The sequence below is a fragment of the Salvelinus fontinalis genome, chromosome 2, assembly GCF_029448725.1.
Source record: "Salvelinus fontinalis isolate EN_2023a chromosome 2, ASM2944872v1, whole genome shotgun sequence".
Classification (NCBI taxonomy): Eukaryota; Metazoa; Chordata; class Actinopteri; order Salmoniformes; family Salmonidae; genus Salvelinus; species Salvelinus fontinalis.
Genome location: NC_074666.1, coordinates 87,759,695 through 87,779,255, shown reverse-complemented (window position 1 = coordinate 87,779,255; position 19,561 = coordinate 87,759,695). Strand labels below are relative to the sequence as shown.

The following is a 19,561-nucleotide window of genomic DNA, read 5'->3' as shown; positions in this document are numbered from 1 at the left end:
TTGAGGGGGGGGGGTTATGTCACGTTCCTGACCTATTTCTGTTAGTTTGTTGTATGTGTTAGTTGGTCAGGACGTGAGTTTGGGTGGGCATTCTATGTTTTCTGTTTCTATGTTGGTTTAAGGGTTGCCTGGTATGGCTCTCAATTAGAGGCAGGTGTTTGGCGTTTCCTCTAATTGAGAGTCATATTTAGGTAGGTTGTTTCACAGTGTTCGTTGTGGGTGGTTGTCTCCTGTGTCTGTGTCTATGTTACACCATACGGGACTGTTTCGTGCGTTCGTCATTTTGTGTAGTCATTTTTCCTGTTCGTGATTTCTTCGTGTTTCATGTAAGTTCGTCGTCCAGGTCTGTCTACATCGTTTTGTTGTTTTGTAATATATCAAGTGTTCTTCGTGTGGTTAGTTCGTCTTGCAAATAAATAATTATGTATTCACAACCCGCTGCGCCTTGGTCGAATCACTACTCCTCCTCTTCGTATGAAGAGGAGGAACGCCGTTACACATACATACACATACATACCCATATATATACACTATCGTTCAAAGGTTTAGGGTCACTTAGAAATGTCCTTGTTTTTGAAAAAAAAATCAAATAATGTCCATTAATATAACATCAAATTGATCAGAAATACAGTGTAGACATTGTTAATGTTGTAAATGACTATTGTAGCTGGAAACTGCAGATGTTTTATGAAATATCTACATAGGCCTACAGAGACCCATTATCAGCAACCATATCTATTTAGAGAAACAGACGCCTCACAAGTCCTCAACTGGCAGCGTAATTAATTAAATAGTACCCGCAAAACACCAGTCTCAACGTCAACAGTGAAGATGCGACTCCGGGATGCTGGCCTTCTAGGCAGAGTTTCTCTGTCCAGTGTCTGTGTTCTTTTGCCCATCTTAATCTTACATTTTTATAGCCGTTTCCAGCTACAATAGTCATTTACAACATTAACAATGTCTACACTGTATTTCTGATCAATTTGATGTTATTTTAATGGGCAGAAATATGTCTTTTCTTTCAAAAACAAGGACATTTCTAAGTGACCCCAAACTTTTGAACGGTAGTGTATATATACATAAACATTCATATATGTACAAAAATACACATACATATATTCACTTTTTTAGAATATACCTTTATTATTCCCCGCAAACCCTACCACCCTTCCCCCAATTGGAGTAAACTAATAAACAATAACACTTAGACTTCTACCTTCAGTATATACATCTTATACACATTTTACAGGCACAATCTATTTTACAATAGTTATATTTTGTTTGTTTTTAGTACTTCCTCTATTTCTGATCCAGTTTGATTTCTATTTGTAACTGTGCTATTTCACAGCAGGCCTCTTATGAGGTGATAAATCACAGAGTACAGTGCAACAGTCACATCAACTGAGAGGAACATCCATATTTTATGAGCGGTAACGTACGGAGCACAGTGAGGTATGGAATGAGCAATTTTTTTCTCCCCTTTATCAGTTTGGAAATTTGTGGGAAGGATAAATCCCTTGAGGTGAGGTGACATATCTCGTTTCTGAGAGGGTCCTGGAGGAAATATGTAAGATCTTCTATAGATTGCTTTTATGATGATAATAATGATAGTGTTGAAGATGATGATGGTGGTGGTGAAGATGATTCACTGAACGGACTCACCTTGGATCCCTCCTTGCCTGCCGCTCCGGGTAAACCCGTCTCTCCAGGGGGTCCTGGTGACCCAGGGTGTCCTCTGTCGCCATTAGAACCAGTCTCACCAGATTTACCCTAACGACAACCACAGAGACAAAACAAGACAGCAGTTCTCATTACCTCACAGCTCTCATTTATTGGTTTGATTTTCACTGTCATAAAAGAACTACAAATGTAGTTCTAATCACTTATTGGATAACTCACCTGTGGTCCGATCACACCCGTTGGCCCATGTGGACCAGTCTTGCCTTGGAAGCCCTGAGAGAGGAGAGATGACAAGTGAGAAAACAGCAAGTGAAGCCGTGACCCAAGCTAAGAGCTGAGAGAGAAAGAGCCAGCCTGACAGAGAGAGAAAGAGAAAGAGAGAGAAATAGAAAGAGAGAGAGAGTTATGGATAGGATTAGTAGTCTTCAGTATGTAGTCCACTCTAGCACTTCAGTAATTCAGCATCTAAGCCACAGCTTTTGTCTTGCTTGTTGTTGTGGTGTTATTAGGGGTCTTGATGAGTGTTGAAATCTATGTCCATATTTGGACGATGGCGAAAAAGTAACTAACAACCGCGTAATTCCTGGGTTATCAGAGAATCCCAGTTTAACTCACTGGCTCCCCTCGCTGTCCTGGATGACCTGGTAGTCCGTCTTTTCCAACTGCTCCCTGAAAAATAATATTGCCCTTTAATTAGCCTAGACACACATACACACTAGATAGAGATAAAACAGTACAGACAGACACAACGTAAGACTGGAAAGAAAAACAGAAACATGTTAAACAATGCAGGGGCTCCCAAGTGGCTCCCGTCACTACAGACCCTGGTTCGTTTCCAGGCTGTATCACAACCGGCCGTGATTGGGATTCCCATAGGGCGGGGCACAATTGGCCCAGTGTCGTCCATGTTAGGGATTGGCCGGGGTAGACCGTCATTGTAAAGAAGAATTTGTTCTTAACTGACTTGCCTAGTTAAATAAAGGTTAAATATTTTTTTTAATAAAATAAATAAAAGCTGCTTGTCATTTGACACATCACACTTACATTAGGTCCCTTAGGTCCTGCCTCGCCGTTCCTTCCCTGTGGTCCTTGGGGTCCCTGTACGATCAACCAGACAACACAAAGACTCAATCCAGTTGACTATCTTTACCAGTAGGTATCGTACACTGTTATGTATCTGTGAAGCAAAATTATGCTTTTTCCTAACAGGGTGTATCATTGAAATATTATCACCCTATGCTAGCTATTATTAGATAATTTATTATTAGATATGCTATTATTAGATATGCTATTATTAGATATGCTATTATTAGATATGTTATTATTAGATATGCTATTATTAGATATGCTATTATTAGATATGCTATTATTAGATATGCTATTATTAGATATGCTATTATTAGATATGGTATTATTAGATATGCTATTATTAGATATGCTATTATTAGATATGCTATTATTAGATATGCTATTATTAGATATGTTATTATTAGATATGCTATTATTAGATATGCTATTATTAGATATGTTATTATTAGATATGCTATTATTAGATATGCTATTATTAGATATGCTATTATTAGATATGCTATTATTAGATATGTTATTATTAGATATGGTATTATTAGATATGCTATTATTAGATATGCTATTATTAGATATGCTATTATTAGATATGTTATTATTAGATATGTTATTATTAGATATGCTATTATTAGATATGTTATTATTAGATATGCTATTATTAGATATGCTATTATTAGATATGTTATTATTAGATATGGTATTATTAGATATGCTATTATTCGATATGCTATTATTAGATATGCTATTATTAGATATGTTATTATTAGATATACTATTATTAGATATGTTATTATTAGATATGTTATTATTAGATATGGTATTATTAGATATGATATTATTAGATATGCTATTATTAGATATGTTATTATTAGATATGTTATTATTTAATATGCTATTATTAGATATGCTATTATTAGATAAGCTATTATTAGCTGTGTTATATTATAGCTCAACTCTGGTGTTGTTGTGTGTCAGACTGGAGCTTACCTGGTCTCCTGTGGATCCTGGTGGGCCTTCGTGTCCAGAGGTGCCCTGATTGGTGGATCATGTAGAAGGTGGAGGATTGGGATTGAGAGATAAACAGTTATTGAGCCTGTTGGTCTATTCATTCATTTTATGAAAATATATTTCTTTATCATTGTTAATCATTTCATTGGTGGTCTTTTGAAAGGACTCCTGAAATAACTCATTTCAGTTTCAAACATGTAGCTGCAGAGTATTGTACGTATTATCTCTTTGCACCAGATGGCATGGCATTCTGTGCTGAACGGTAACACAACAGCGCCTGTTCCTTCTCTCGTTATGAGACAGCTGTGCACTGGCCTAAACCCACCTTGTCTCCTGACTTTCCTGTTGGTCCTCGTGCTCCTCTCCCCCCACCGGCACCCTATGAAAAAAACAACATCAATATAATCCTCCTTATGACAACACAACTCATCCATAGGAGAAGGATAAATGACAAGGGGTGAATGAGAGTTCCTATGATGTAAATCAGTGGTCGCCAAACGGTCTGGTTTTCTGTAAAAAAAAACAACGATAAAGCCTTGCGTTCCTATTTCTTAAAATGAGTTTAGTGCTGGTGGTAGGTGTACTTGATTCAGCAGCCCTGATTCCGGAAAGGCAAAGTGTCCCCATTTTGAACCATGTCTGAAGGTAGAACTCCACTTACCCGGCAGGCCCAGAGAGCAAATCAAGTGCACTAATAGGCCTAGCACTGGCCAATCAGATCGCTCAGATCACTGTGTCTGCACAGTTTCCTCGCGCCATAGGCTGTCAAAAGAAGCCTCGAACGCACAGCAAAGTTGATAATGTGAGATTTCTAAACTTTTAAAACCATGGCTAGAGAGAGACTCAACAAATACAGCAAAGAGCTGCTGTTTTTATGAGTAAGTTTATGTTTAAGTTGTTATTCAGGACTTTCAACACTTTTATAAGCCATTAAAATGCTAACCATCAGATGCAGTAAAATAAATGATTATAAATGATTAAATGATTATGCTCACTCAGCTGTGCCTCACAAGTAATACGACAAATGATATACTGCCAATGTGATCATATACCTACAATTTAGAAATATAATTTCTAAATAGTCTGAGAAGAACAACATTGACAGGGCAATTCAAGCATAGTGATAACGTATTGGACCTATAGCCTACTGCACAAACCTCACTGCTACAGAACTGCTTTTAATTGGTCAATGTTGCATAGGCTTATGTTTTTTAAGTCATGTTTATTTTGTTATCTGAGTGGTAGGTCTCAGCTTGCATTTTGACTAAGAAAGTCATCTGGACTCAGAAAAGGTTGATGACCACTGATTGTAAATGAATGGTGTGCATTGTCAGTTGGTGAGAAACCGTGACTCACACCTCACCATAGGCCCAGTGCAATGGAGATCAACAGACTTACATGCTGTAAGACCAGAGGAGAAATCTAACTCACATTAGGACCTCTCTGACCCCCAGTTCCTGCTTGACCAGATGGACCCTGCAGAAGAGAAATCCAGCATTATTACGATCACTCAGTTGTCTATCAGTGAAAACAGTACAGGCAGTTCACCAATCTTTGGATGGTTAGAGGAGCATTACAGTAGAGGGCTTAATACGGTTCAATATGGTTCAATACGGTTCAGTACGGTTCAATACAGGTCCTATGGTTCTCACCCGTCTTCCTTTCTCTCCCAGAACCCCGGCAGAACCAGGGAACCCCACAGATCCCTGGAGAACACACACAGAGGTTAACCATCTACAGCCTTACATAAATCATGCATCAACCACAACATTTAATTAACTAATAATTAACCACAGTATCGAATTAAGCAAAATCTAATCCATAAGTCAAACACACTGCCTTAAATACGCCATTAATCAACCCGCTAATGAATTGTTGTCACTAATGAACTATGAATAAAATACCTATTTTTAAATCAGCCATTTATCATGCTTTATTTTTTATTTGACAGCAATGAGCTGAGCCAAAGAAATACACACTTCTTTGTGTTTCAAAGTTTTAACGTAAAACAAAGTTTTAAAGCTCTTAATTGGATTTTACCTTGGGCCCCTGTCTTCCTGGGTATCCTGGCAACCCTGGGACACCCAGTTTACCCTGAGGAAGGAGAGACAGAGCGAAAGAGAGACAGAGAGAGAGAGAAGAGAGAGAGCGAGAGAGAGAGAGAGAGAGAGATTAACAGAAAAAGAGGAGTGGAATCATTATGGTTGACTTGGCAACGTTGCCAAAAACAAAGTGCATAATGTATGCAAATACTGTATGACATGGTTTAGCAGGGTGTTCATGTGATTACATGTACTGTAGCCGACACGCTGAACAACGCATATATCCATACATCTGCATAATCCCAATAACTCATACATATTGCATAACCAGACACATACAGTAAATGTTACTAGTGAAATAATGTTCCTGTACCTTCTCTCCAGCTATGCCAGCACCTCCAACCTCTCCTAGGGGTCCCGACTGGCCCTTAGGCCCCTCTGGCCCGTCCTCTCCATGACCTCCTGTGACCCCGTTATCACCCTACACATGCACACACACACACATCACAGAGAGAGATAGAGAGAAAGAGACAGAGAACGAGAGAGAGAGATAGGGAGAGCGAGAGAGAGAGCGAGAGAGGGAGAGAGGGAGAGAGAGCGAGAGAGAGACAGAGAGACAAAAGGAGAGAGCGATAGAGATAGAGAGAGAAAGAGAGACAGAGAGAGAAAGAGAGAAAGAGAGAGAGAGAGAGAGAGAGAGAGAGAGAGAGAGAGAGAGAGAGAGAGAGAGAGAGAGAGAGAGAGAGAGAAAGAGAAGCAGACAGAAAAGCAGGTCAGACTAACTGAGATCTCATCTCATTCTACATAAAATACCTTATTTGTTCATAATGAGAGACAGCTCTGATCTTAAGCGTGTGTTTGTCTGGCGTGGGTACACTCTCACCCTGTCTCCCTTGAGGCCCATGTCACCTTTGAACCCGGGGAAGCCATCTTCACCCTGCAATGTAAAGAGGAGAAGAAGACAGTGATTTCTAATGATTCATGATGATTCATTAATCACAGTACTGAGATCTGGCAGGTGTCTGATCTATTAAATCTCTATGGGGGATGTCATAATAAACCATGAAGTAGAAATGCGATGCCTTTACAGTATCTGATAGTGAGACAACTGGTACTTTGACAGTGAGTAATCACGTCTATTCTTCTAGTTTTACAGCAGAATTACTGTGAAAATGACTTTTTTCTCACCTTTTCTCCTTTACTCCCCTTCAGACCTCTCACTCCATCAGCTCCCTGTGAAACAGACATTCAAATACAAGTAGAATCAGAACAGGCCACAATATCACTGATAATCACCATTCAAGACGATACTGTACTACACTACCGTATTCAGAGGTAAATAAAAGTACTATCAACAGCATGCATGGGCCGTCACTAAACCATGTTTTTATTGTATTTTACTGCTACAACTATTATAAGAAACACCATGATTTGACAATGGAGAATGACTTATGAATGACTGTTGATTTGCTCTTAACCTGTCATTGCCCTGCTATTGACCAGTTATTGACCATCTATTAACGATTGCAGACGAGGTCAGCTTGCGCCTTAACAACAGTGACCTAGAGGTGGAATACTGGTGGTGTGAATATTACTTTGAGTGAGTAAGCATCCCCAGCCATGATGCAACACCCCGACCTATCCTCGCAAGACACAATTTGAATTCCATGTGCATACGCTAAATTCACACACGCGCATATACACGAGTACACACACACACCCACACGCTCACACACACAAAACACCCATACCCACAATCCCACCCCCCACACACATAAACACCTTCCTCTCTTATCCAACATTGTCATTTCTACTGTCAATCAAACGTTATTCCCACTGTCATTAGATCCCCTCCTGAGAATACACCTGCTCTCTCTGAACCTGTCAGCTGTCAATCACACACTCACACACACTCCCACAACATGTCCACCACAGGTAGAGAGATTGAAATGTCTGAGGGAATGGCTATCTCTCTCACCGTTGTACCTTTGAGGATTTCAACCGTGACCATTACATCGCATCTGACTCACCTTGACACCGCGAGTCCCTGGATAACCAACAGGCCCTTGGGTTCCAGGCAAACCCTGTACGAGAAAACAACATCAGGATTCATCTGTCTGAAAAGCACTATCCATTATACAGATGCTAGTGAGCAATTGTGTTGGGCTAATGTAGTCAAATCACAATGGCAATGAGTGCTTTTGACTGGACAATGACGATGAGTGCACTTTATGATCAATACCATACCGCTGATGAGCGGAGTGGATTGACGTGACTGCGCAATGACGATGACATTGTGAAAATACAATGTTGAAAAGGACGAGTCAACGGGAGTGAGCCGTACAATGATGGTGATGATGATGATGACAGTGAGCTAATGTGGACGAACATGATTGGAGTGGAAGGGAGTGTCCGATGACAATGCATTCAACGAATGTGAGGTGAGACTTGTGATGAGTGACCGTGATTGGATAATATGGATGTTTATATGAAGGCACCGTGGTGACCCAGGCAGGTCTAACGGGCTGTACTGTAACTCACATTGAGCCCCTTCTCTCCTGGGGGGCCTTCTCTTCCTGGATGGCCCTGCACACATTGAACAGACACAGCATATTAGAAGTCTTATTATAAGACATTATAAAGGCTCACACATGTTTATAACAAGTAATAGAGCATTGTACCAGCCGGCGGTACCTTACTATTAGAACTCTCCACAGATCTCCAGGTCTGTTCAGGAACAATCAATGTTGCTTGATGGACAGTGCAAAGCAAAGTGAATACAGCACAATGTATAGAGGGACTTGGAGGGTGTTGTGTCTGCAGAACATGACAGTACACGCGAAACATAAGCCCTGTTTACTATTACGTAATGTGGATGTAAGTTTAGCTAAGCCCTTTTGTAAACAGATCCTTCATTCATAGAGCTAATTGAAATGCTGCGTTGGAGAACTTTCCTAGTGCCTTCTGTTATCCCCTGCTGGTGGAGAAGAGGTAATGCACCCTGGTAAGGTCAGCGCTATCAGTGCTGCTGAGGAAGAATCAGATGGATGTACTTACAGTAGGGCCATCGATACCAGAGAGTCCCTGCAGCCCACCGTTCCCCTGGGGACCCTGTGGGGGACAGAGACAGATCATGAGTGGTGAAACGTACTGTATATACAAATCAATCTGAAGGGTAACAACCAGACTACAACAATGTGATACAGGGTATATGTGTTTTTGACTATGATTAGCCTCTAGTGCAGCCATACTCAACCGGTGGCTACCGACTTTAAAAATAAATCATTTTTAAAAACTCAGGCTTTCAATGTATCAATGTGGTTGAGAGTTGTAACAGTAGAACGCACAAGGTGCAATTTTTACATGTGGAAGTTTTCCTCTTGTCATGTCATTCACTGACAGACATTACAGAGATATTTCTAACACGTCAGTACTGTACAGTTGATCAACTAGCCCATGTTAGCTAGGTAGGTATGTTAGGCTAACCAGCTATCTAAATCTTGTAGTTATCATGGACAGATGATATGCCCATGGGGGACCCCATGGATTTTGTTGACTCAATGATTTTGTGCACATAAAATTGAAGGGAATTAGCTTTAAAACTGCACAATTTTCTCTCCGCTCCATGACAAAATGTGTAGAAGAATTGTAGGGAAATGTAGTTAGAAACTGCTAAATGTTCTTTCTGCCAACAAGAGGAGAGTGAACAGTCTGGGGTCATATGGGTCATGACTCGCAAGGTTTATTACGCCGATGAAGACAATATCCATCCGGACCTTTACCACCTAGGAAATAGTAGTTGAGTAGCCCTGCTATAGTGTGAGGAGGCTCTGGTGTGTGATAGCACAGAACTGACTCCCTGCCTGCCTGTGTGTGTGTTCCAGTGTGTGTTTCCTGGATATGAATTTCCTGTCAAGTGTCCTCTGTAATCTGAATGGGAGCCAGGAGTGGCTGGTACTGGGTCACAACGTTCAAGGCCAGCCTCCCCTGGGGGGCGGAGCTGATAGCGGTCACAAGATCAGGTCTTTAAATCTGATAGGAAGAGAGATGCACGGTGCCTACCTTCTCTCCTGGCAGGCCGATGGGACCCTGAGAACCAGGAAGGCCCTGGACCAGAACAAAGCATTAATCAGGTTAACGTGTGTGTGTGTGTGTGTGTGTGTGCATGTGTGTGTGAGGGAGAGAGAGAGAGAGAGAGAGAGAGAGAGAGAGAGAGAGAGAGAGAGAGAGAGAGAGAGAGAGAGAGAGAGAGAGATAGAGAGAGAGAGAGACAGTAGAAAGGGAAAGAGAGAGTAGAAAGATAAAGAGAGAGTAGAAAGATAAAGAGACAGAAGGGAAAGAGAGAGTAGAAAGATAAAGAGAGAGTAGAAAGATAAAGAGAGAGTAGAAAGATAAAGAGAGAGTAGAAAGATAAAGAGAGAGTAGAAAGATAAAGAGAGAGTAGAAAGATAAAGAGAGAGTAGAAAGATAAAGAGAGAGTAGAAAGATAAAGAGAGAAAGAATGGAAAGGCAAAGAAAGTGTTGAGACAGTGTTTTTTATGGATGATGTTTTTGACAACATGTTGTTGTGTGTTGACCTTGTGTGAGGTTGTGGGTTACCTGTAATCCAGGATTTCCTTGTTGACCGCTGGGCCCTGTCTCTCCAGGTGGCCCCTGAGACAAAACAACAAGAAGCGTCACACACACTTTCTCTTCACACAACCTTGGTCACATGGTCAGAGGCCCACATGCTAGGAATCCTAAACAGGGTCATGGGACTGCTATTCCACTGTGGTCAATGATTTTTTAGGTGTGTTTACTTTAATTAATAAAAGTCACTTGCATTCCACAGGTCTGATTGTGTTTCTAAACACCATCGTTAGAAAGCTTTTATTCACCCATTATAGTCATCATGGATCAACTGTTGTCATTTTGAGGTCATGAAAACTACAAGTCCAAAGTTAAGTTTAAAATGCTGACCAGGTTGCCCTTTGAACCTTGAACTCCATCCACACCTGTAATACCCTGAAAGAGAAAGACAGCTAATCAGATTTAACTGTATTCAATGTTATCTATTAATATCAGACTGGTTTGAAGGGTGTTAAATTGCCCAATGAACAGCATTAAGGTGAAGGTTGGATGTCGACTTACTGGCTGCCCAGGTGGCCCAGGGGACCCTCTGGCTCCGACAAGTCCTCTGGCACCCTAGAGTCAAACACAGCACACTGATCAGCACACACTGTATGAGGTTCATATAAGCTCATGTATATATATATATACACATCCTCAAATTATGACAAATACAGGTACAGTATACAGTACCAGTCAAAAGTTTGGACACACCTACACATTCAAGGGTTTTTCTTTGTTTTTACTATATTCTACATTGTAGAATAATAGTGAAGTCATCAACACTATGAAATAGCACATATGGAGTCATGCAGTAACAAAAAATGTGTTAAACAAATAAAAATATGTTTGATATTTGAGATTCTTCAAAGTAGCCACCCTTTGCCTTGATGACAGCTCCGCACACTCTTGGTATTCTCTCAACCAGCTTCACCTGGAATACTTTTCCAACAGTCTTGAAGGAGTTCCCACATATTCTGAGCACTTCTTGGCTGCTTTTCCTTCACTCAGCGGTCCAACTCATCCCAAACCATCTCAATTGGGTTGAGGTCAGGTGACTGCTACCATGTTGTGTTTCTACCATGTTGTTGTCAGTGTTGTGTTGTCTCTCTTGTCGTGATATGTGTTTTGTCCTATATTTATATTTTATTTATTTATTTTTAGTCCCAGCCCCCATCCCCACAGCAGGAATTTTGCCTTTTGGTTGGCCGTCATTGTAAATAAGAATTTGTTCTTAACTGACTTGCCTAGTTAAATAAAGGTTAAATAAAATCCAATAAATAAATAAATTGTGGAGGCCAGGTCATCTGATGAAGCACTCCATCACTCTCCTCCTTCGTCAAATAGCCCTTATCAAATCAAATCAAATTTTATTTGTCACATGCGCCGAATACAACAGGTGTACTGTAGACCTTACAGTGAAATACTTACTTACAAGCCCTTAACCAACAATGCAGTTTTAAGAAAATACAAAACAAAAAAAAAATTGAGTAAGAGATAAGAATAAGAAATAATTAAAGAGCAGCAGTAAATAATGATAGCGGGGCTACATACAGGGGGTACCGGTACAGAGTCAAAGTGCGGGGGCACCGGTGTCGAGGTAATTGAGGTAATATGTACATGTAGGTAGAGTTATTAAAGTGACGATGCATAGATAATAACAGAGAGTAGCAGCAGTGAAAAAGATGGGGGCAATGCCAATAGTCTGGGTAGCTCTTTGATTAGCTGTTCAGGAGTCTTATGGCTTGGGGGTAGAAGCTGTTTAGAAGCCTCTTGGAGCTAGACTTGGCGCTCCTATACCGCTTGACGTGCGGTAGCAGAGAGAACAGTCTATGACTAGGGTGGCTGAAGTCTTCGACAATTCATAGGGCCTTCCTCTGATATCGCCTGGTATAGAAGTCCTGGAAAGCAGGAAGCTTGGCCCCAGTGATGTACTGGGCTGTACACACTACCCTCTGTAGTGCCTTGCGGTTGGAGGCCGAGCAGTTGCCATACCAGGCAGTGATGCAACCCGTCAGGATGCTCTCGATGGTGCAGCTGTAAAACATTTTGAGGATCTGAGGACCCATGCCAAATCTTTTCAGTCTCCTGAGGGGGAATAGGTTTTGTCATGCCCTCTTCATGACTGTCTTGCTGTGCTTGGCCATGTTAGTTTGTTGGGGATGTGGACGCGAAGGAACTTGAAGCTCTCAACCTGCTCCACTACAGCCCCATTGATGAGAATGGGGGCGTGCTCGGTCCTACTTTTCCTGTAGTCCACAATAATCTCCTTTGTCTTGATTACGTTGAGGGAGGGGTTGTTGTCCTTGCACCACATGGTCAGGTCTCTGACCTCCTCCCTATAGGCTGTCTCATCGTTGTCGGTGATCAGGCCTACCCCTGTTGTGTCATCAGCAAGCTTAATGATGGTGTTTGAGTCGTGCCTGGACGTGCAGTCATGAATGAACAGGGAGCACAGGAAGGGACTGAGTATGTTGAGGATTGAGGATCAGCGTGTTGAGGATCAGCGTGGCGGATGTGTTGTTACCTACACTTACCACCTGGGGGGGCCCGTCAGGAAGTCCAGGATCCAGTTGCAGAGGGAGGTGTTTACTCCCAGGGTCCTTAGCTTAGCGATGAACATTGAGGGCACTATAGTGTTGAACGCTGAGCTGTAGTCAATGAATAGCATTCTCACATAGGTGTTCCTTTTGTCCAGGTGTGAAAGGGCAGTGTGGAGTGCAATAGAGATTACATCATCTGTGGATCTGTTGGTGCGGTATGCAAATTGGAGTGGGTCTAGGGTTTCTGGGATAATGGTGTTGATGTGAGCCATGACCAGCCTTTCAAAGCATTTCATGCCTACAGACGTGAGTGCTACGGGTCAGTAGTCATTTAGGCAGGTTACACAGCCTGAAGGTGTGTTGGGTCATTGTCCTGTTGAAAAACAAATGATAGTCACTGTAAGTGCAAACCAGATGGGATGGCGTGTCGCTGCAGAATGCTGTGGTAGCCATGTTGGTTATGTGCTTTGAATTCTAAATAAATCACAAACAGTGTCACCAGCAAAGCACCCCCACACCACCACACCTCCTCCTCCATGCTTCACGGTGGGGACCATACATGCAGAGAGAATCTGTTCACCAACTCTGCGTCTCACAGATACACGGCGGTTGGAACCAAAAATCTCAAATATGGACTCATCAGACCAAAGGACAGATTTCCACCGGTCTTGTTCATTGCTCGTGATTCTTGGCCCAAGCAAGTCTCTTCTTATTATTGGTGCCCTTTAGTAGCACCCCCCCCTTAAAAGATTTAGATGCACTATTGTAAAGTGGTTGTTCCACTGGATATCATAAGGTGAATGCACCAATTTGTAAGTCACTCTGGATAAGAGCGTCTGCTAAATGACTTAAATGTAAATGTAAATGTTTATTTGCAGCAATTCAACCATGGAGGCCTGATTCACACAGTCTCCTCTGAACAGTTGATGTTGAGATGTGTTTGTTACGGGCTGCAATTTCTGAGGTGCAGTTAACTCTAATGAACTTATCCTCTGCAGCAGAGGTAACTTTGGCTCTTCCTTTTCTGTGTCGGTCCTCATGAGAGCCAGTTTCATCATAGTGCTTGATGGTTTTTGTGACTGCACTTGAAGAAACTTTCAAAGTTGTTGAAATTTTTAGGATTGACTGACCTTCATGTCTTAAAGTAATGATGGACTGTCATTTCTCTTTGCTTATTTAAGCTGTTCTTGCCAAAATATGGACTTGGTCTTTTACCAAATAGGGCTATCTTCTGTATACCAACCCTACCTTGTCACAACACAACTGATTGGCTCAAATGCATTAAGAAGGAAAGAAATTACACAAATGAACTTTTAACAAGGCACACATGTTAATTGAAATTTATTCCAGGTGACTACCTCATAAAGCTGGTTAAGAGAATGCCAAGACTGTGCAAAGCTGTCATCAAGGCAAAGAGTGGCTACTTTGAAGAATCTCAAATCTGAAATATATTTTGATTTGTTTAACACTTTTTTGGTTACTACATGATTCCATGTGTTATTTCATAGTTTTGATGTCTTCACTATTATTCTACAATGTAAAACATTTGAAAAATAAAGAAAAACCCTTGAATGAGGTGTGAGGTGTGTCCAAACTTTTGACTGGTACTGTATATACAGTATATATGTGTGTGTGTCTGTGGGCGTGTTTGTGTGTGTTTCTGTGTGCTCATCATGCATTTGTGTGTGTGTGTGTTTGAGAAATATTGTAAGTATGTTTGAGTGTGTGTGTGTGAGTGTCTGAGGAAGAGCAAGTTAATGAGCCTGTGCGCATATGGGCAAGTGTGTATTTGTGTGAGAGTGAGTGTGTGTGTCTGTGAGGAGAGATGAAGCGGGTTGGGGGTGTCGCTGCGTGTGTTGTTTTTGTCAGAATCACTCTTTGTACCTCGGCCAAGCCACCTGTTCCAAAGCCACATCTGTGATCTCCCTTGAAGTGATTGATATGGAAATATAATCATTCAGGCCAGGATTTCATCTCTACCATCTCGCTCTCCCTTTCCCTCACTCTCTAACTCACTCATCTCATTCACCACCCACTGAATTCCTCTCTCACATTTATCTCCCTCCCTCTCTCCCCCTTCCCCCCTCACTTCCCCTCTCTCTCATCCAAACCCCCAGCTACTCTATTTTCCTGAGTCTCTGTAGTTAAGGGCTCGGACACACCAATAGCGTTTGCCTGCAGAGAGTGCTGTAGTTGCGAACCGAGTGCAAACCGATTTTACATGTAGAATCATGGAAAATGACATTTTCGCACGATTCTGACTCAGACGGCCTCAACAGCACGCTGACAATCAGTAGATCCACATTCAGCGTGAGCCTTAACACAGCCCTCCTAACATGTCTAATACAGTCCTCTATTTCTTTGGTCTCTAGGTGATCCATTTAGAGAGGCAGAGCCCCACTGGGCCTCCTCCTCACCTGCTGGGATAAAGATGGAGTGTGAATCAGCCTGGGCATACCGCGGTCATAGAGCCGCCTGTGGGGTGGGGGAACGTGTGTGTGTGTGTGTGTGTGTGTGTGTGTGTGTGTGTGTGTGTGTGTGTGTGTGTGTGTGTGTGTGTGTGTGTGTGTGTGTGTGTGTGTGTGTGTGTGTGTGTGAGTGACGTGGTTACTCACAGGTTCACCGGGCTGTCCACTCGGCCCTACGGGTCCATCTACACCCTAAAAAATGACACGAGAAAGAGTCAACAGGGAGAGAATACTGTCCTATTAAAGAAATCAGTTGACACACAGATATGTCTACGTAATACATCACATCCGTCCTCTATCCCCAATTTCACATAACTAACATGCCTTGTCCTGAACACAATTCATCATCAATAGCCAAAAATTTGTCTGAAATTAATTTATAATCTACACTGGATTTTAAATCATTGATATTTGCATTGCTTGTTGTTGAGTGAACAAAAGCCAGAATGACAGAGATGTCTTAAAATTCAAGGTTTTTCAATTTCATCTGAATGGTGAGTTCTTTGATCTGGGTGCTTAACTGTGGTACTGTCGGAGAATTTCCTCTACCGATCATGGTAATGGCGTCCTTCACTTTTACCTTGCCTCATGGAAAAGTGGTTTCAACTCGACCCACATGTATAGCATAATACATTTGACATTTTTGTCATTTAGCAGACGCTCCTCTCCAGAGTTACATTAGTGAGTGCATACATTTTTGTACTCGTATAATATGGTTAATAATACGGTTATTATACAGAACGGTATGTGGCTCTGGTTTCAACATACAGCACGCATAGAAATGGAATTCAAATTCAGTGTCTGCCCATGGGGTCCATGTTTCCTGGACTTTGCTGAAGGGGATGTTGGGTATGGTTACTTTGCTGAAGGGGATGCTGGGTATGGTTACTTTGCTGAAGGGGATGTTGGGTATGGTTACTTTGCTGAAGGGGATGTTGGGTATGGTTACTTTGCTGAAGGGGATGTTGGGTATGGTTACTTTGCTGAAGGGGATGTTGGGTATGGTTACTTTGCTGAAGGGGATGTTGGGTATGGTTACTTTGCTGAAGGGGATGCTGGGTATGGTTACTTTGCTGAAGGGGATGTTGGGTATGGTTACTTTGCTGAAGTGGATGCTGGGTATTGTTACTTTGCTGAAGGGGATGTTGTGTATTGTTAATTTGCTGAAGGGGATGCTGGCTATTGTTAATTTGCTGAAGGGGATGCTGGGTATTGTTACTTTGCTGAAGTGGATGCTGGGTATTGTTACTTTGCTGAAGGGGATGCTGGGTATTGTTACTTTGCTGAAGGGGATGCTGGGTCTCACTACTCACTACTATATCATTGTGTTTACTTGATAGCTACCTACACAAATAGCTAGCTAGAACAAAGTGTTAATAAGATTTAAAAAATACATTTAAAAGATTTAAAAGCAATACAAATAAAAGTTCTCCAGTAGGCATCTCCATGGTTACTCCGCAGGACCCTATAGTACATTTATGGTTGTTTTTTGTCCTCACCTTTTCTCCTGACTCCCCATCAGGCCCATGTAGTCCAGGCTTCCCTCTCTCCCCCTAGGGGAAAATACATTATATACTGTGTAAGGCATATGTAGACTTGATCTTCAATGCCATTAAACACATCAGCAGTCACAAATGCTTCCCACACATAAATGTCAAAACACGCACACAGTCCCAGGAGGAGAGAAAGACAGACAGTAAAGACTTGGGTTGCTAGTCCTCACTCACTCTGTGGCCCTTGTTTCCTGGGAGACCTGGCAGTCCGTCGAAGCCTCTGTCCCCCTGAGGATAAATAGACCCAAGAGCATGAGATCGAAACATAGTTACAACACAGACACACACACACACAATAGATTGAGATGCCTTCCCTATGGACTCTCCCATCTGGCAGTGTGTTATTAGCTCTGACTGGGAACAGTGTGTGTGCATGTGTGTGTGTGAACAGCAGTGTCTTTATCTGTCAGAACAGTGTTTTAGCACAGAACAGGACAGAACAGCTAATACTCTGGCTTCCGTGTGTGTGTGTGTGTGTGTGTGTGTGTGTGTGTGTGTGTGTGTGTGTGTGTGTGTGTGTGTGTGTGTGTGTGTGTGTGTGTGTGTGTGTGTGTGTGTGTGTGTGTGTAGTGTCTCTGGCTGGGACTGCGAGCCCAGAGTGTTAGCTGTTCTGTTCTGGAACACTGTTCTGACCGATAAAGACACTGCTGTCCAGGGATGCGTCATTTATTTACCAAGCTCTTCCTGCAGCTGTAAACTATTGAATCGCTGGCGTGGTCAATATGACTACTAAACTCAGTATTAGAGCCTCTGATAGCTCTAGGGTTATTTAGCAAGTGAAAATGAAGACCTCATTCGACAATTCCCATGGAAACATTAATTCGTTTACAATCCTGTTGCTAACTCGCAATAACACATAGTAAATTGGATCAGTTAGATTAACTGCCAGACACAACAATAGTTCAGTTAATTCCAAAACAAACTATCCACTGTACACTACACACAAACAAACTATCCACTGTACACTACACACAAACAAACTTGAGCAGCGGAGGTTCTGCCTTAACACAATTTACTTTGATTTTCACCCACTGCACTGTGATGAAATGTGATTTTAGGGAGCTTACTTTTCCCCCTGTCTCCCCCGGTGCGCCACGCCCTCCATCCGTTCCGGCCCGGCCCTAGGAGAGGACACACATACAGAGTAACACAGCCATGTGCCAGGGACACAGCACACCCTAACACTCATAACCTACACACTACCACTGACACTACTGTCAATGAAGGGACAGGCAAGGCGAGAGAGAAAAGATATGTTGTAGTAACAGTTGGTTGTATCTGATCAAGGAGTACAACAACAGTTCAGAACATCTGTATAGAGTTACAGTCCACTGTTAGGTTTATGGTGCAGGACGGCAAAGTCTCACCCTCTTTCCTAACTTCCCGTTGAGTCCTGCAGGACCTGGAATACCACGGGGACCCTGAGAAAGAATAAACAGAGAGAGAGGGAGGAGGTGGAGAGAGAGAGAATAGACAGAGAGAGGGGGAGGAGGAGGAGAGAGAGAGAATAGACAGAGAGAGGGGGAGGAGGAGGAGAGAGAGAGAGAATAGACAGAGGGGGAGAGAAGGAGTAGAGAGATGAAGAGGAGAGAGAGGATAGACAGAGAGAGGGGGAGGAAGAGGAGAGATAGAGAATAGACAGAGAGGGGGGGAGGAGGAGGAGGAGAGATAGAGAATAGACAGAGAGGGGGAGGAAGAGGAGAGAGAGAATAGACAGAGAGGGGGAGGAAGAGGAGAGAGAGAATAGACAGAGAGGGGGAGGAAGAGGAGAGAGAGAATAGACAGAGAGGGGGAGGAAGAGGAGAGAGAGAATAGACAGAGAGGGGGAGGAAGAGGAGAGAGAGAATAGAGAGAGAGGGGGGGAGGAGGAGGAGAGATAGAGAATAGACAGAGAGGGGGAGGAAGAGGAGAGAGAGAATAGACAGAGAGGGGGAGGAAGAGGAGAGAGAATAGACAGAGAGGGGGAGGAGGAGGAGAGAGAGAGAAGACACAGAGAGGGGGAGGAAGAGGAGAGAAAGAATAGACCGAGAGGAGGAGGAAGAGGAGAGAGAGAATAGACAGAGAGGGGGGGAGAAGGAGGAGAGATAGAGAATAGACAGAGAGGGGGAGGAAGAGGAGAGAGAGAATAGACAGAGAGGGGGGAGGAGGAGAGAGAGAATAGACAGAGAGGGGGGAGGAGGAGCAGAGAGAGAGAATAGACAGAGAGAGGGGGAGGAGGAGAGAGAGAATAGACAGAGAGAGGGGAGGAGGAGAGAGAGAGAATAGACAGAGAGAGGGGAGGAGGAGAGAGAGAGAGAGACAATAGACAGAGATGGGGAGGAGGAGGAGGAGAGAGAAAGAATAGACAGAGGGGGAGAGAAGGAGGAGAGAGATGAAGAGAGAGGGGGGAGGACAGAGAGAGGGACAGAGAGAGAGTGAGACCAGCAGGATACATAAAAATCTAAATGGACCTTGACTGCTCTGTGGTAGCAAGTCAAAATAGAATATCCTCTTACTCTTGGGCCATGTTCTCCAGCGTCACCTTTAAGTCCAGAGGGACCAGGAAGACCCTAAACACAGAGAGGAAAGACAGT

General features: G+C 42.6%; 1 protein-coding gene across 4 annotated transcripts in view; it reads right to left on the bottom strand.

Moving 5' to 3' along the window:
* Positions 1-19,561, bottom strand: part of col5a3a (collagen, type V, alpha 3a) — an 89,899-nt gene that overhangs the window by 22,295 nt on the left and 48,043 nt on the right. For all 4 annotated transcript variants that reach the window (XM_055893308.1, XM_055893292.1, XM_055893300.1 and 1 more), the window contains 25 exons: positions 19,484-19,537; positions 18,356-18,409; positions 18,056-18,109; positions 17,163-17,216; positions 16,935-16,988; positions 15,583-15,627; positions 10,947-11,000; positions 10,776-10,820; positions 10,416-10,469; positions 9,879-9,923; positions 8,874-8,927; positions 8,358-8,402; positions 7,847-7,900; positions 7,005-7,049; positions 6,700-6,753; positions 6,190-6,297; positions 5,815-5,868; positions 5,427-5,480; positions 5,206-5,250; positions 4,100-4,153; positions 3,754-3,798; positions 2,725-2,778; positions 2,296-2,349; positions 1,900-1,953; positions 1,663-1,770 (listed from right to left, as the gene is read on the bottom strand). In XM_055893308.1, the coding sequence (XP_055749283.1) occupies positions 1,663-1,770; positions 1,900-1,953; positions 2,296-2,349; positions 2,725-2,778; positions 3,754-3,798; positions 4,100-4,153; positions 5,206-5,250; positions 5,427-5,480; positions 5,815-5,868; positions 6,190-6,297; positions 6,700-6,753; positions 7,005-7,049; positions 7,847-7,900; positions 8,358-8,402; positions 8,874-8,927; positions 9,879-9,923; positions 10,416-10,469; positions 10,776-10,820; positions 10,947-11,000; positions 15,583-15,627; positions 16,935-16,988; positions 17,163-17,216; positions 18,056-18,109; positions 18,356-18,409; positions 19,484-19,537 (1,395 nt within the window). The remainder of the gene's footprint in view (positions 1-1,662; positions 1,771-1,899; positions 1,954-2,295; positions 2,350-2,724; positions 2,779-3,753; positions 3,799-4,099; positions 4,154-5,205; positions 5,251-5,426; positions 5,481-5,814; positions 5,869-6,189; positions 6,298-6,699; positions 6,754-7,004; positions 7,050-7,846; positions 7,901-8,357; positions 8,403-8,873; positions 8,928-9,878; positions 9,924-10,415; positions 10,470-10,775; positions 10,821-10,946; positions 11,001-15,582; positions 15,628-16,934; positions 16,989-17,162; positions 17,217-18,055; positions 18,110-18,355; positions 18,410-19,483; positions 19,538-19,561) is intronic.